Source organism: Martes martes (assembly GCF_963455335.1).
Source record: "Martes martes genome assembly, chromosome: 8".
NCBI lineage: Eukaryota > Metazoa > Chordata > Mammalia > Carnivora > Mustelidae > Martes > Martes martes.
The window spans coordinates 105,612,302-105,625,530 of record NC_137895.1 but is presented as its reverse complement, the minus strand read 5'-3'; the positions used below and the strand labels follow the sequence as shown (position 1 = coordinate 105,625,530).

Sequence of the window (13,229 nt, the reverse complement as noted above, 5' to 3'; positions counted from 1 at the left end):
AAGGCATAATAGAAAAAAAAAGAAGTATGATAATAACTTGTTAAATGTTGGTTAGAGTAAAATAAAACAGAAATCATTCAAAGCCTTAGCTTTGCAAATCAACCAAGCTCACACCTGGACTTTTATTCTTCAGCAAACACACACTAAAAACCTTCCTCATTCTCAACTTAAGAAAAAGAAAAGGTCTTTCCTGTTAAAACATGTATTGTTCCATATCTCCAAACACCAGTATTTGAAAGTTCAGTAATAACAAAAGGGGTATGAGACATAAAAACAGCTGGGTATTTATTTTAGAAACAATTTCCTAAAAGGACTCTGTAATAATGAACCACACACATTAGGCAATTCTAAGCAAATGTGTTTTTACATTTGATAGATTCTAGAACAAACCTCTGTGGCCCAATCAGATCAAACATTTAGAATGCATCTAAATCCCCAGTCTCAAATAGGAATGGGGAAATTTGTTTAATTACTGTAAATCCTATTAAACCAATCTTCTTTGTAAAGTGGAAAATATCTGACCTCTGAGGGCTCTGGAGGGTATAATGAATGCAGAGTTTAATTAGGGCCCACTGTTGGCTCACTATAATCTATTAATTAGCATTCTCAGTTCTCTATATCTCATCGCAGTGTCTCACTTTACTTTAAAATTGCACCCTTCGCTTTTTGGACTAAAGTTATACAATTTTAGTATTGTGTGGTAATTATAGTGGGTGCAGGAAGAATATATTCCTGCCAGCACTGCTGCTTAATTAGGGCAAGGGGCGGAATCTAGATAAGGCTGTGTTCACCCTCCTTCAATGCATATGGTTTTTTTGGCATCATAGTCCTGTGGACTGTTTCACTTCCACTGGACTGAAGTGCTGAGTTCCCACTACACTCTGCAGAAGATTCAAATACCTTTCTTTTGAATGTAGTTTAATAACTACAAAGAATATAGCCATTGCTTTTTATCCACACAGCTTTCAAAGTATAGGCATAATTAGCAGCCTTGATTATTTGAAAATAAAGACATATACCAATAATTTTTTTTCCTTGTTAAAATGGGCATTTCCAAGTTGCCTGATGATAAAAACCATCTTGGTGAAAGGCGTATTTTCAGCATCATCAGAAAGGTGTACTGGAGGCTAGCTAATTCAAGGATAAATCTAGTAATCTCAATTCAACTTCTACCAAAATCCACTTTAAATTATACATACACCTATACTGATACACATTACATTTATACACACATATACTGTCAATATACTCTCAAAAGGTAAAAACTTAAAAGGGAATTGTTTATTAATGTGTAATTTTTACACAATATTTATAATAAGTTACAGTTCAACCACTTTTCAGGTAAACGTAAGTAAACTGATTCTTATTAACAATATATTTGAGATTGAATAATATTCAAGTATGATACACTATGATGCTTAACTGTCTAAATACATACAAAGTACCTCATATTTGAACATTGCAACACTATCAATACATACTCCAAATTTATCAATCTGATTTTTACAAATTAAAAACCTAATACCTACTCTTGAAATACAGATAGTTTTTAAGACCTATGCTACACTAGTACCTTACCATAAGATTAAATAAAGCAAACTCCTTTTTTCTCTCTTGATATTTACAATTCAACACCAAACTGTAAAAACTTTCAGAATGTATCGACTATTATTTCATATTTAGGAATGATGAACTTTTGGTGTTGTACTTCACCTTCCACGAACATAAATGTGAACTGAAGACAACATATTTCTCCTTTTTACTGTCATATGTCATCTAAATATCTTATCTTGTACATCAATGATTCTCAAGGTGAGGAGACATCAAAATCACCAGAGCGTTTGTTTTTTAAATAACCCTATCTAAGATCTTAAACATTTTTTTCTCTACACACATTCCTTCTACTAAGGGTCACTGTCACAGTTAATGATCATTATGTACAGGAGTCTGTCGCTACTCTGAAATGCAGTAGGCAGAAAAAAAAGGTTGAGAAACACTTAGCCAATGGTCCCTTGTTTATTTTCCCTTCTGTCACAACTGAGCTGAAAGGTGACAAGAGAACAATCATGAATCCCCTATGGCAGATGAGCAACAAACTAGTTTAAGAGTTAGATGTACTACATTCTAAAGATTCCAAAATTAGTTTATCTCAGAACTACCAGAGAAGCTCATTTAAAATACAGGCTCCTGGACTCCATCTCCAGAGATATTTATGAAGCAAAAGGCCTGGAAATCTATATTTTAAATAAGTAAGTGTATCAGAACTAACATTTAGTAAACTTGTTCTTACTTTTAAGATCTAACACTGGGGTCTATTTTAATTCTTCTCTTTCTTTTCACATTTTTGTTTTTAAAGTCTTGAAGACTCAAACTCAAGAAACTTCCTAAGGAATACTTTTTAAAGGCTATTTCCTCTTTTCTAAAAAAAAAAAAAAAAGGCTGGGTCTATAAGAGACTTAAGAGATGTAAGATTTAAGTATACTAATAAAACATTCAGATTTTGTGTAATGACAAATTACATTTAATCATTAGTTAAAAACTAGATGCAAAGGAGTTTGAGGTTATATCTGAGAAAAGAGAAAATTATAATCTCTAATTCTTTTTAAATCTCTGATTTAAATGAATTAAAGGTTTAGTTTTTGGTGGGGTTTTTTTTTTTAATATTTTATTTATTTATTTGACAGAGAGAGAGAGAGAGACAGTGAGAGTGGGACACAAGCAGGGAGTGGGAGAGGGAGAAGCAGGTTCCCCATCGAGCAGGGAGCCCGACGCGGGGCTCGATCCCAGGACCCCGGGATCACAACCTGAGCCAAAGGCAGCCACTTAACTGACCAGACCGAGCCACCCAGGAGCCCCTTGTTTTGTCTTGTTAAGATTTATTTATTTGAGAGAGAAAGAGAGGAGGAGCAGGGGGAGAGGGAAAAGAATCTTTTTTTTTTTTTTTTTTTTGAGAGGGAAAAGAATCTTAAGCAGACTCTTCACTGAGTGTGGAGCCCAACGCAGGGCTCAATCTCACAACCCTTAGATCACAACCTGAGCCGAAATCAAGAGATGCTTAACCGATGAGCCACCCAGGTGCCCCAATGTTTAGTTTTTAGTTCATACTGTACTATCAAATAAATTTGAAGATTTTTAACTCTGTGATGTTAAATTAATTAATACAGACACAATAGTATATAGGCATTAAAATAATGATTCAGACACACAGGGCTTTAACATACAGCAGATGTGTTGGCTAAGAAAGGTCATAATGTAACACCTATAATATTCCATTTGTATTAATTTTATGTGTGTATGTACAGAGATGTTCATTACAGAGAAACAACAAAATGTTAACAGTGGAATAGCAAAGTTACCAGAGATGGGAGGATTTAGGATAAATTTTTATTTCCTATCTATCTTTTTCAGTATTATTTTTATGACCAAACAAGCTATTTTTATTACTGAAAAGGTAAGTCTGGGGCTTTAATATACAAAACAATATAACTAGCAATCTTCTTCAAATAACCAAAACAGTAGATATGAATGCTTGAACTAAGTATTAGTAATAGAATGGTAAAACAATCAACAGAAATCTTAGATTTACTTCATCAAAGACGGATCACTTCTAATTCCTTCTTTCTTAGCATCATTCAAGAACACTGAAGAAATCCAAATAAGTTGATTACTTTCTTCATAATTTTTATTAACTAACCCCAAAATGAAGTATAAAATCAACAATAAGATGGCTGCATTAAAATTCTCCTTTAAGAGTAGTAGAATTTTTTAAGAAGGCGAATAATTCAAACTCACAAGTTAAAGAAAAGTTCTAAAAGTCTCAAACAAAAAGTATGATTAAGATTTTAATTGCTGGAAGCATAAATATAATTTGATCACATCTTTGGAGTCATATGTCACTCAATGTGACATGACAGTGTTGGCAAAACATCAACTATAACCTAGAAGAGTAGAGAAAAAAAATGTTTCATATATCTAATAGGATAGCATTTAGCTCTCAAACTGCAAAGCCCTAATTAAAATGCCTAGTTATCTCATTTATTTTCTAGAAGCAACCAACCATACCAAGCTGCATTTCTTACACCTTATATTTGAAGAACTAAAGAAAAAAAAAACTTTTTTTATTTTTAAAAAGCTACATAAACATCCTAAAGTTAAACTTTCATGAATGCCAACAGAAAAAAACTGCTTCCCATTGTTGGTACTTAATATTTATATCATCAATATTCATTTCTTAAAACTAATTTTCATTCTGTGCTATCAACATACTGATTTGCCTTGCGATAGTTTTTCTGGTTTTTTCAAGATGGATTTTTTGACACCTATTATGGTAAATCTTTTTCTTTTTTTTAAAGATTTTATTTATTTATTTGACAGAGACCACAAGTAGGCAGAGAGGCAGGCAGAGAGAGAGAGGAGGAAGCAGGCTTCCCGCTGAGCAGAGAGCCAGATGCGGGGCTCGATCCCAAGACCCCGGGATCATGACCTGAGCCGAAGGCAGTCGCCCTAACCCACTGAGACACCCAGGCGCCCCGGTAAATCTTTTTCTTTCTTTCTTTTTTCCTTTTCTCTTTGTGGACAGCCTCTTGCCTTCTTAAGTCTTCCTGGCAGACTAGTGAGATGTCACAGGTGTGCAGCAGCCACTAACACTTATGTATCTCTTCCCTCCCTTTTCTCTGCTCCCTCCCCCAAAAGCTGCAGGCCTTGGAGATTTGGATACTATACATACAAACAAATAAACCAATACAATTTGATGACTTGAAAGACCTCTGAGTTCATTTTGTCCAAGCCCTCACTTTAGAGCTGGGCCTGGTAATGACTAACTTAACATCACACAGGGAGCAGTGCCCAGGAATAGATTCCGAGTCAGGTGAAATGAGTGTCAGTACAGCAGTCTGCCAGATAATTACGTGACCCATAAATTGTGCTAGGGGCATGATGCCTGAACGCCAAGTTCAACCAGCAAAAATATGGAACACTTCACGAATCTATGTGTCATCCTTGCACAGGGACTATGATAATCTTCTGTATCATTTCGGTATTAGTTTATGGGCTGCAGAAGTGAGCACTACAGTAAATCTTACTTCTATGTCTCACACTTAAGATATGTAGCCTGGGGGCACCTGGGTGGCTCAGTGGGTTAAAGCCTCTGCCTTCAGCTCAGGTCATGATCTCAGGGTCCTGGGATCCAGCCCAGCATCGGGCTCTCTGCTCAGCAGGGAGCCTGCTTCCCCTCCTCTCTCTCTTCCTGCCTCTTTGCCTACCTGTGATCTCCGTCTGTCAAATAAATAAATAAAATCTTAAAAAAAAAAAAGATATGTTGCCTGAATAATTTTGATAATGCATCTTAGAGCAGATAAAAAAATTATACTCTCCAAAGAACCGGAGAAAGGTAATACAGGCTTAAAGAAAAGACAGGAAGAGAAAGAGAAGCAGGGAAATGCAAGTGGGAAAAGCAAGCAACAATAGTGAGGAAGCAGACATGGCAACCAGAAAAAAACAGGTTCAGAATCAAATCCAGAGAAGGTTAAGAAATGGCGGATAGAAAATACTCTGATAAGTAGGAAAAAGAAAGATAAATGAACCAAGAAAACCTAACAAAGAAAAGAAAGAGAATAGCTCATTTCACTTACATGAATTCAGTCAATAAAGACAAACACACATATAAAACAAACCTGGTTTTCCTCCTGCACAACTCTATACTGTTCCTTCCAAATAGTGATTTTGGAAGCTTCATCTTTTCTCAGGGCTCGTTCTTTCTTCAGCTCTGGGCTCCAGAAAGTCTTGATGCTATTCATTGAAGAACTTAATTTGCTCTCCTTTACTTCCACATCCTTCCGCAAGAGATCATTTTCTCTTAATACTTCTTTCAGCTGCGTCTGCAGATCCATGATTGTATTATCTCTTGCCTGACGAAGAGAATGAGGAACAGTGGATGCCATACTCACAGGAGGGAGGTGATGCTCTCCAAATGCTATGGTGTCACTAGCAACCCCACTGCTAGCTATATTGGGGCTACTGCCCATAGCAGTCATCCTGACACCATACGGCAGACGTCCCCCAGAACGGCCAAGTGTCATGGTGCTTTTAGGTGTTTCTGAACCCACATTTTCATGGTCACTTAGGTACATAGGGCCAGATGTGGCATAGGCAGCATTTAAGGACTGGATATTCTCCATTGAAAGGGTTTTCCCACTGCCACCTCCAACACTGCTTCCAGAACTCCCTCCTGTACTATTGGTTCGACGATGACCCAAGCGAGGGGAACGCGGAAGCCTAGGTGAACGCCCAGGGCTCTGGTTGCTCGGTTCCACCTTCCCAACTGAGCGAGCACTTCCATACATGGTTGCAAGATGAACTTCGGTGCCAAGAAAGGTATAAAGCAGAAAGCAAAATATGAAATTCTGTGAGGTTTTTGATGGCTCTAAGTCTGCTTAAGGCTAATCAGAAGTAACACATCTTCAGCTGTCCAGTCTTGAAGAAATACCTTACACCATATCTGTAATGAAAAGATCACACATTAAATCCCCCAATAATAAACATTTGCCTCTCAGAAACTTTTCATTACCCCACCATAAGAAAGATCTCCCTTTCTATCATCTATTTATTCATGCATTCAAAATTCATGCATTACAGCACATTTTACTGTAAACATTGTTTTTAACAGTATTTTGCACGTATGTCTCAAAACTGAATTCTAAAACCATGCCATGCAAGTGGAAAAGAAAAAGAAATAAGAGGCATAAATACTAGCAACGAAAAGATAAAACTCAATGTTTGAACATATGATTTTCTAACATGAAAAGCCAAGATCATAAACTATTAAGTTAACAGAAATCTACAAATTGGTCAGATACAAGATCAACATATAAATATCAGTACTCTCCCTGCACATTAGTAATAACAATTAGAAAACGCAATTTAAAAAAAAAATCCCACTCACAATAGCAACAAAACCATAAAAACACTTTGGTATAAATCTAACAAAAAGGTCCAAGTATGAAATACTTCATATCCCAATAAAAATCTCTATAGGATTCTCCAAATAACTCAATAAGCTGACTCTAAAATTCAAAAAAAAGAGTAAAGGTCTAAGAATAATCTAAACAATTTGCAACAGAAGAACAAAGAAGGAAGATGTTCCCTAAATAGCAAGATAAATTACAGGTCCGTGATCCTTTACTTGCAATGCAAAAATCATAAAACCTCTAAAAGTAAGTTTTGTTTTTTCTTAACCCATTTAGCAGCAAAACCTGACTTGATCTGGTATGAGGTCACTTTATTGTTTATAGATATTATTCATACCTCGTTGAGAAAACAATGTATATGATTACAGGATACTACATAATGTCCATTGGGTATAAGGGGGAAAAATCTGGACTCCAAACCACATCTGACCACCAGGATTTCTCGTAAGGACTCACAGGCTTCTAAAGCTACAGTATTTAAAACTGTATAGCACAGGTTCAAGAACACAGTCTAAATTGTATATATAAGTTTAGTATATGCTAGTATATGGACTTTCAAAAGAGTGAGGAAAAGTCAAATCATTCAATAAATGGGGTTTGAACAACTGGTACTCTTGGAAAAATAAATTACATCCCTACTTCACACAGTACACAGAAATAAATTCTATGTACATTATAGATATAAATTTTTTTTTTTTTTTTGAGAGAGTGTGTGTGCAAGCGCATCATGAACAGGAGGGGGAGGCAGCACAGAGGGAGGAGAGAGAGAATCCCCAGCAGGCTCCATTCCCAGCATGGAGCCCAAAGCAGGACTCAGTCTCACCTCCCTAAGACCATGACCTGAGTCAAAATCAAGAGCTGGATGTTTAACTCACAGAGCCACCAGACGCCCCAAAGATATAAATTTTAAAACTATCAAAAGTACTGGAAGAAAACTCAGAAGAACACCATTGTGAAGCTGAGTTAAAGCAGGGCTTCTTAAGTAAGAAACAAAAAGCAAAAACCATAAAGAAAAACAAATAATAATTGGGGCGCCTGGGTGGCTCAGTGGGTTAAAGCCTCTGCCTTCGGCTCAGGTCATGATCCCAGGGTCCTGGGATCGAGCCCCGTATCAGGCTCTCTGCTCAGCGGGGAGCCTGCTTTCTCCTCCCTCTTTCTCTCTCTCTCTCTGCCTGCCTCTCTACCTACTTGTGCTCTCTGTCTGTTAAATAAATAAAAATTAAAAAAATAATAATAATATATTTAATTATGTCAAAAGGGCAAAGTATTATACCAAAAAATACCTTAAGCAAAATTACAAGAGAAATGAAAAACTAGGTGAAAAATATATCCATATATGTATAAAGATCCATTACAACATGTATTAAGAATTCGTACAGGGAAATGCCAACTTTGAAAGAGCAATGATAAGGATGGGAACCTGTATTGTAAGACAGGGTTGGGGCCAAAATGTTTATGGAAGCTTTAGGTTCACTTTATATTCATACTACAATAAAACTCAAATTTTGGGGGGCGCCTGGGTGGCTCAGTGGGCTAAACCTCTGCCTTTGGTTCAGGTCATGATCTCGGAGTCCTGGAATCAAACCCCACATCCCCCCCATCCGGCTCTCTGCTCAGCAGGGGCCTGCTTCCCCCACCCCCTCTGCCTGCCTCTCTACTTGTGATCTCTCCCTCTGTCAAACAAATAAATAAAATGTTAAAAAAAAAAAAGCCCTCAAAATTTTTTGAAGAAAAAACATGTTCATATTCTACAAGAATAATTAAAACCAATTTTAAAAACACATATCACAACTATCTACTGTCCACACTTCTCTTAAAAATAAACAAACTAGACCTCCATGGCTTCCTAATATAGTACCAAAGAACTGCCTTAGATCAAGTAACAGGCATCAGCACATTAAATATTTTCCAAAAATCTACTGTTAAGTAGAATTCTTAAAAGTGTTTCTTCACTGGGGCACCTGGGTGGCTCAGTCAGGGATATTCCAGTGGTGAGACTGAGCCCCGAGCTGGCTCTGTGCTAAGTGGGGAATCTGGTTGTCCCTGCCTCTCCCCTTTTGGGCCCCCCAACTCACATGCACACTTTCTTTCTCTCTCTCTAAAATAAAAAAAAAATTTTTAAGTGTTTCTTGGGGCACCTGGGTGGCTCGGTTGTTAAGCATCTGCCTTCAGTTCAGGTCACGATCCCAGGGTTCTGGGGTCGAGCCCTGCATCGGGTTCCCTGCTCAGCAGAAAGCCTGCTTCTCCCTCTCCCACTCCCCCTGCTTGTATTCCCTCTCTCACTGTCTCTGTCAAATAAATAAAATCTTTTAAAAAAAAAAGTGCTTCTTCACTGAAAATACTACCAAAGTAACTGACATGTCAAAAACAGGATTGTAAAGAATCCATGCACTTCAGTCACACTCAAACAGATTACTCTTCAGAAATATGAATACACTGGCAGTCTCACCTTAACATTAGTAAAGACAGCCGCAGGGTAACAACAAGCAGAACAGAAAATACACAGAGCCTGAAACTTAAAGGTTCCATCTCAGAAATAGCAATAGTACACCAAGTTCGGAAACTGCAATATTCTACTAATAACATTAGGAAATTCCTCTCCAGAAATAACCTAGCTTAAGAAGTAAAAGTTTCTTTCCACGCTTTTTTTTTTTTTAAAGTAAGCGCTATGCCCAACATGAGGCTTGAACTCACAAGCCCAAGATCAAGAGTCACGTGCTCTAGTGACTGGTTCATGATAAATCTGAACTGTGAGGCAGGTGACAAGTAATAACCTACATATTACTGTTTGAATTTTATTTCAAGATCAAGGAGAGATGCAAAGCTTTTTCTTTTTTTAAATAATCTGAACACTGTTTAAAATAAGAGAGCCATTCATTATCCAGAATCCCTTAAATGATAACAAAAGCTAACACTGAATATTTCCCATATGTCAGGCATTGTGCTAAAGATTTTATAAGATCTAATTTAATATTTAAAAGCCTCCCATAACATAGGTACTATCATTATCTCCATTTCAGAAATGATGCAGGTAAGGCTTATGGGTGTTAAGTGACATCTAAAGTCACATAGCCATTAAGTGGTAGGGTCAAGATTTGAATTAGGGTGCCTAATTCCACAGCCGTGGAGGCTCTTAACTATTGTGCTTAACCAGGATTATCTGCTGACGAGAACATCTCAACTGTTCACAGGATATTAAAGGCTTCCACAGTTTTAAGGCAGTGTGTCCTGCTAACCTAGTACTCAATTAAGACAATTATAGGTGTTCCAGGTATAAAGCTTAAATAATCACACTGATCTTTCTATTAAGGAGAAAGTCTTCTTTATAAGATGGTTGGCGAAAGAATAAAGTAAAACTAACAAAATAAGTAGTAATAATTCAGAGTCTCCGGAATCATGACATCAGAACACTAAACTGGCACATTCAAGAAAAAAATTCCCAACTGTGCTTTTGTGCAGAATTCTATCTTCATGTAGTCAAGTAACTAAATCACAATGAATAGGCTAAGATCCAATAACAAATACTCCCACCAAGTTTTCAACATTAGCAGGTGCACTCTAATGTTCAAGTCACTTTCAGATCTAAAACGGCATTTGCATGTGGAGTCTTTGCTATTATCAGAACTATAGCCATTTACACAACAAAAGGAAGAAATTTACTAACTCTAAATTCCTCACATTGACTTTTTAATCTCATGGGCTTCAGGGAATATAGTGTTCAAAAAATTTTTTTCTTTTAAAAATATGCCAGACACACAACCACAAAAATAATAATTCTTGCACTTTAAACAGCTGATAAAAAAGAATTCTGACCCAAAAAAAGTTATGCAGTATGATTCCATGTATGTAGAATCCTAGACTAATTTATTATGACAGAAAGCAAATCAGTGTGGGATGGGTTGGGGAAGGCACGGAAAAAAGGAGGAGGATGAAACTTTCGGGGTGATCCAAACGTTCATTATCTTGACTGGGGTAATGGTTTCACAGGCATATACATTTCAAAACTCATCAAATTATATATATTTTTTTAATATTTTATTTTTTTAAGTAATCTCTACACCCAATGTGGGGCTTGAACTTACAACTGCAATATCAAGAGTCACATGCTCTTCTGACTGAGCCAGCCAGGCACCTCTCATAAAACAATATATTTTAAATACATTCAGTTTAGCATACATTAATTATATTACAAAAGTTTGAAAAAAAAATTTCACATTCCAAACTCCCTTGTCATTGATTAATCCAAAAGAAACACCTTCACTGATTATACAACTGGAATCCTGATTGCTGCTGGATAAAATCATGCAGCTATACAGTTTGAGCCCATAATGTTGTTCCCAGGGTCCTTTAGTTAGCTTCCTATCCATATTTTGTTAGCTCCCTATCTACTATCTGTTGTGATTATTTCAAATCTTCTCCCTCTGTCTGCCAAACAGAACACATGAGTCTCCTGGGTCAGAGACCAAAAGCTTTATTACTCACTGCACAGCCAACAGTTATGAGCATCCTGTCTGCACTGGCTCCCTGTTAACCCCAAGTCCAACAGTTGACGAGAGGGGCCCAGATAGATGCTACACACGCAGTAGGTTTGCACTGCAGCTAAGGATACTGAGTTTCAGGAATCCACCACTTTAATAACAAGCAGTAAAAGCCTGCTCTGTCCCCTTGGGAAACATTACCTGAAGGTGGCTTGCTGCATACGCAATCTTGAGAAATGGCCCAGGTTAAGAGCACTCAGGGCCTTGTATTCTTAGCATACCCAGCAAGGCATGCAGGAAAGAAAAGAAACATGGATGACTGCTCTCCTGACAAGTCTTTTGGTAGTTTTAAGTTATCTCCATAAATTCTTTGATACTGCTCCCTTTAGGAGGGAAAGCAAAATTCCCCTCTCTCTGTCTCTCTGAATGTGAACTGAACTTAGTGATTTGCTTCTGATGATGTTTCACTTCCAAGAAAACTCAGAAAGCACAATGGGGTTTCTGTCTTGGTCACTCTTTTGGATTCCTCATTTTACGAGGACCTAACTGCCATGTGTAAGGATATTCAAGCTACCCGATAGCCACATAGTAAGAAATTGCAGCCTCCTTCTAACAGTCATGTGAGATAGCTTCAAAAAAGGTCTTCCACGGGGGCGCCTGGGTGGCTCAGTGGGTTAAAGCCTCTGCCTTCAGCTCAGGTCATGATCCCAGAGTCCTGGGATGGAGCTCTGCCCTGGGCTCTCTGCTCAGCAGTGAGCCTGCTTCCCCGGCTCTCTCTCTGCCTGCCTCTCTGCCTACTTGTGATCTCTGTCAAGTAAATAAATAAAATCTTAAAAAAAAAAAAAGTCTTCCAACCCCAAACAAGCCTTCAGATGACTGCAACCTCACAAAGTATCTTGAGCCAGACCCTTGAGTCAGCCATGCTCTACATAACAACTGTAAGACGTTTGGGTTTTTTTAATCCAGTAATTTTTTTAACTTTTAATACCACAGAAGAAACTAATACAGAGTTGTTCCTGAAATCTTTGTTCGGGGTGGGGGGCAGCTTATGTACATACCGCATCACAATTAAAAGTGTATTTCTTTTTGTAGACTCTAAATAATTCTCAACACCATTGCCGGAATGACCTTCTAATATGATTCCCCAAGAGGGTCAGGAACCTCAAAATTCCCTAAGATCCTTTCAGGAGGTCCATGAGTATTATTTTCATAATACTCTGATATTATTTGCCTTTTTCACTGTACACTCTTACAAATGTATAGTATTGTCTTTCAGAGGCCACACAATATGTGGTATATCCCACTGACAACTAATGGAATGTATACTTGTATATTCTTGTGCTTTAAATTTTTCTGTTTTACTTCTTTTTAGCTTTACTTTCTAAAACAGTAAATAGTAACAGATACAGCCTACATAAACAAAAGCTATTTATAGTTCTCACTGATTTCAAGAGTGTAAAAACAAAAGTTTAAGAACCACTGCTCTAAAATTTAAATATAACATGAGCACACCTACATACTTCCTTTGATGGCTTCCCAAAATAAGAATTTAAATTTCTTGGCAGCGCATATAAGATTTTTTATGATTTCAGTCTTGCCTACCTCCCTAAGGCAGTTAACTGCTTAACCACTCTTTTCTCATGTGACAACCATGATCAAGTACCTGCAATTCCCTGAAATACCATGCTCTCTTTTTATTTCTATGACCTTCCTCTTCCCCATCAACTGCTAACTACCTACTGCTCATTCTTCCAAATTAAGTCCTACACAAACCCTTAAATATCTC

At 37.3% G+C, this 13,229-nt stretch overlaps 1 protein-coding gene across 3 annotated transcripts in view; it reads right to left on the bottom strand.

The window, feature by feature from the left end:
• ERC1 (ELKS/RAB6-interacting/CAST family member 1) overlaps nt 1-13,229 on the bottom strand; it is a 549,895-nt gene that overhangs the window by 505,215 nt on the left and 31,451 nt on the right. For all 3 annotated transcript variants that reach the window (XM_080810688.1, XM_080810687.1, XM_080810689.1), the window contains exon 2: nt 5,673-6,496. In XM_080810688.1, coding sequence (XP_080666814.1) covers nt 5,673-6,341 — 669 coding nt within the window. In that variant the 5' untranslated portion in view covers nt 6,342-6,496. The remainder of the gene's footprint in view (nt 1-5,672; nt 6,497-13,229) is intronic.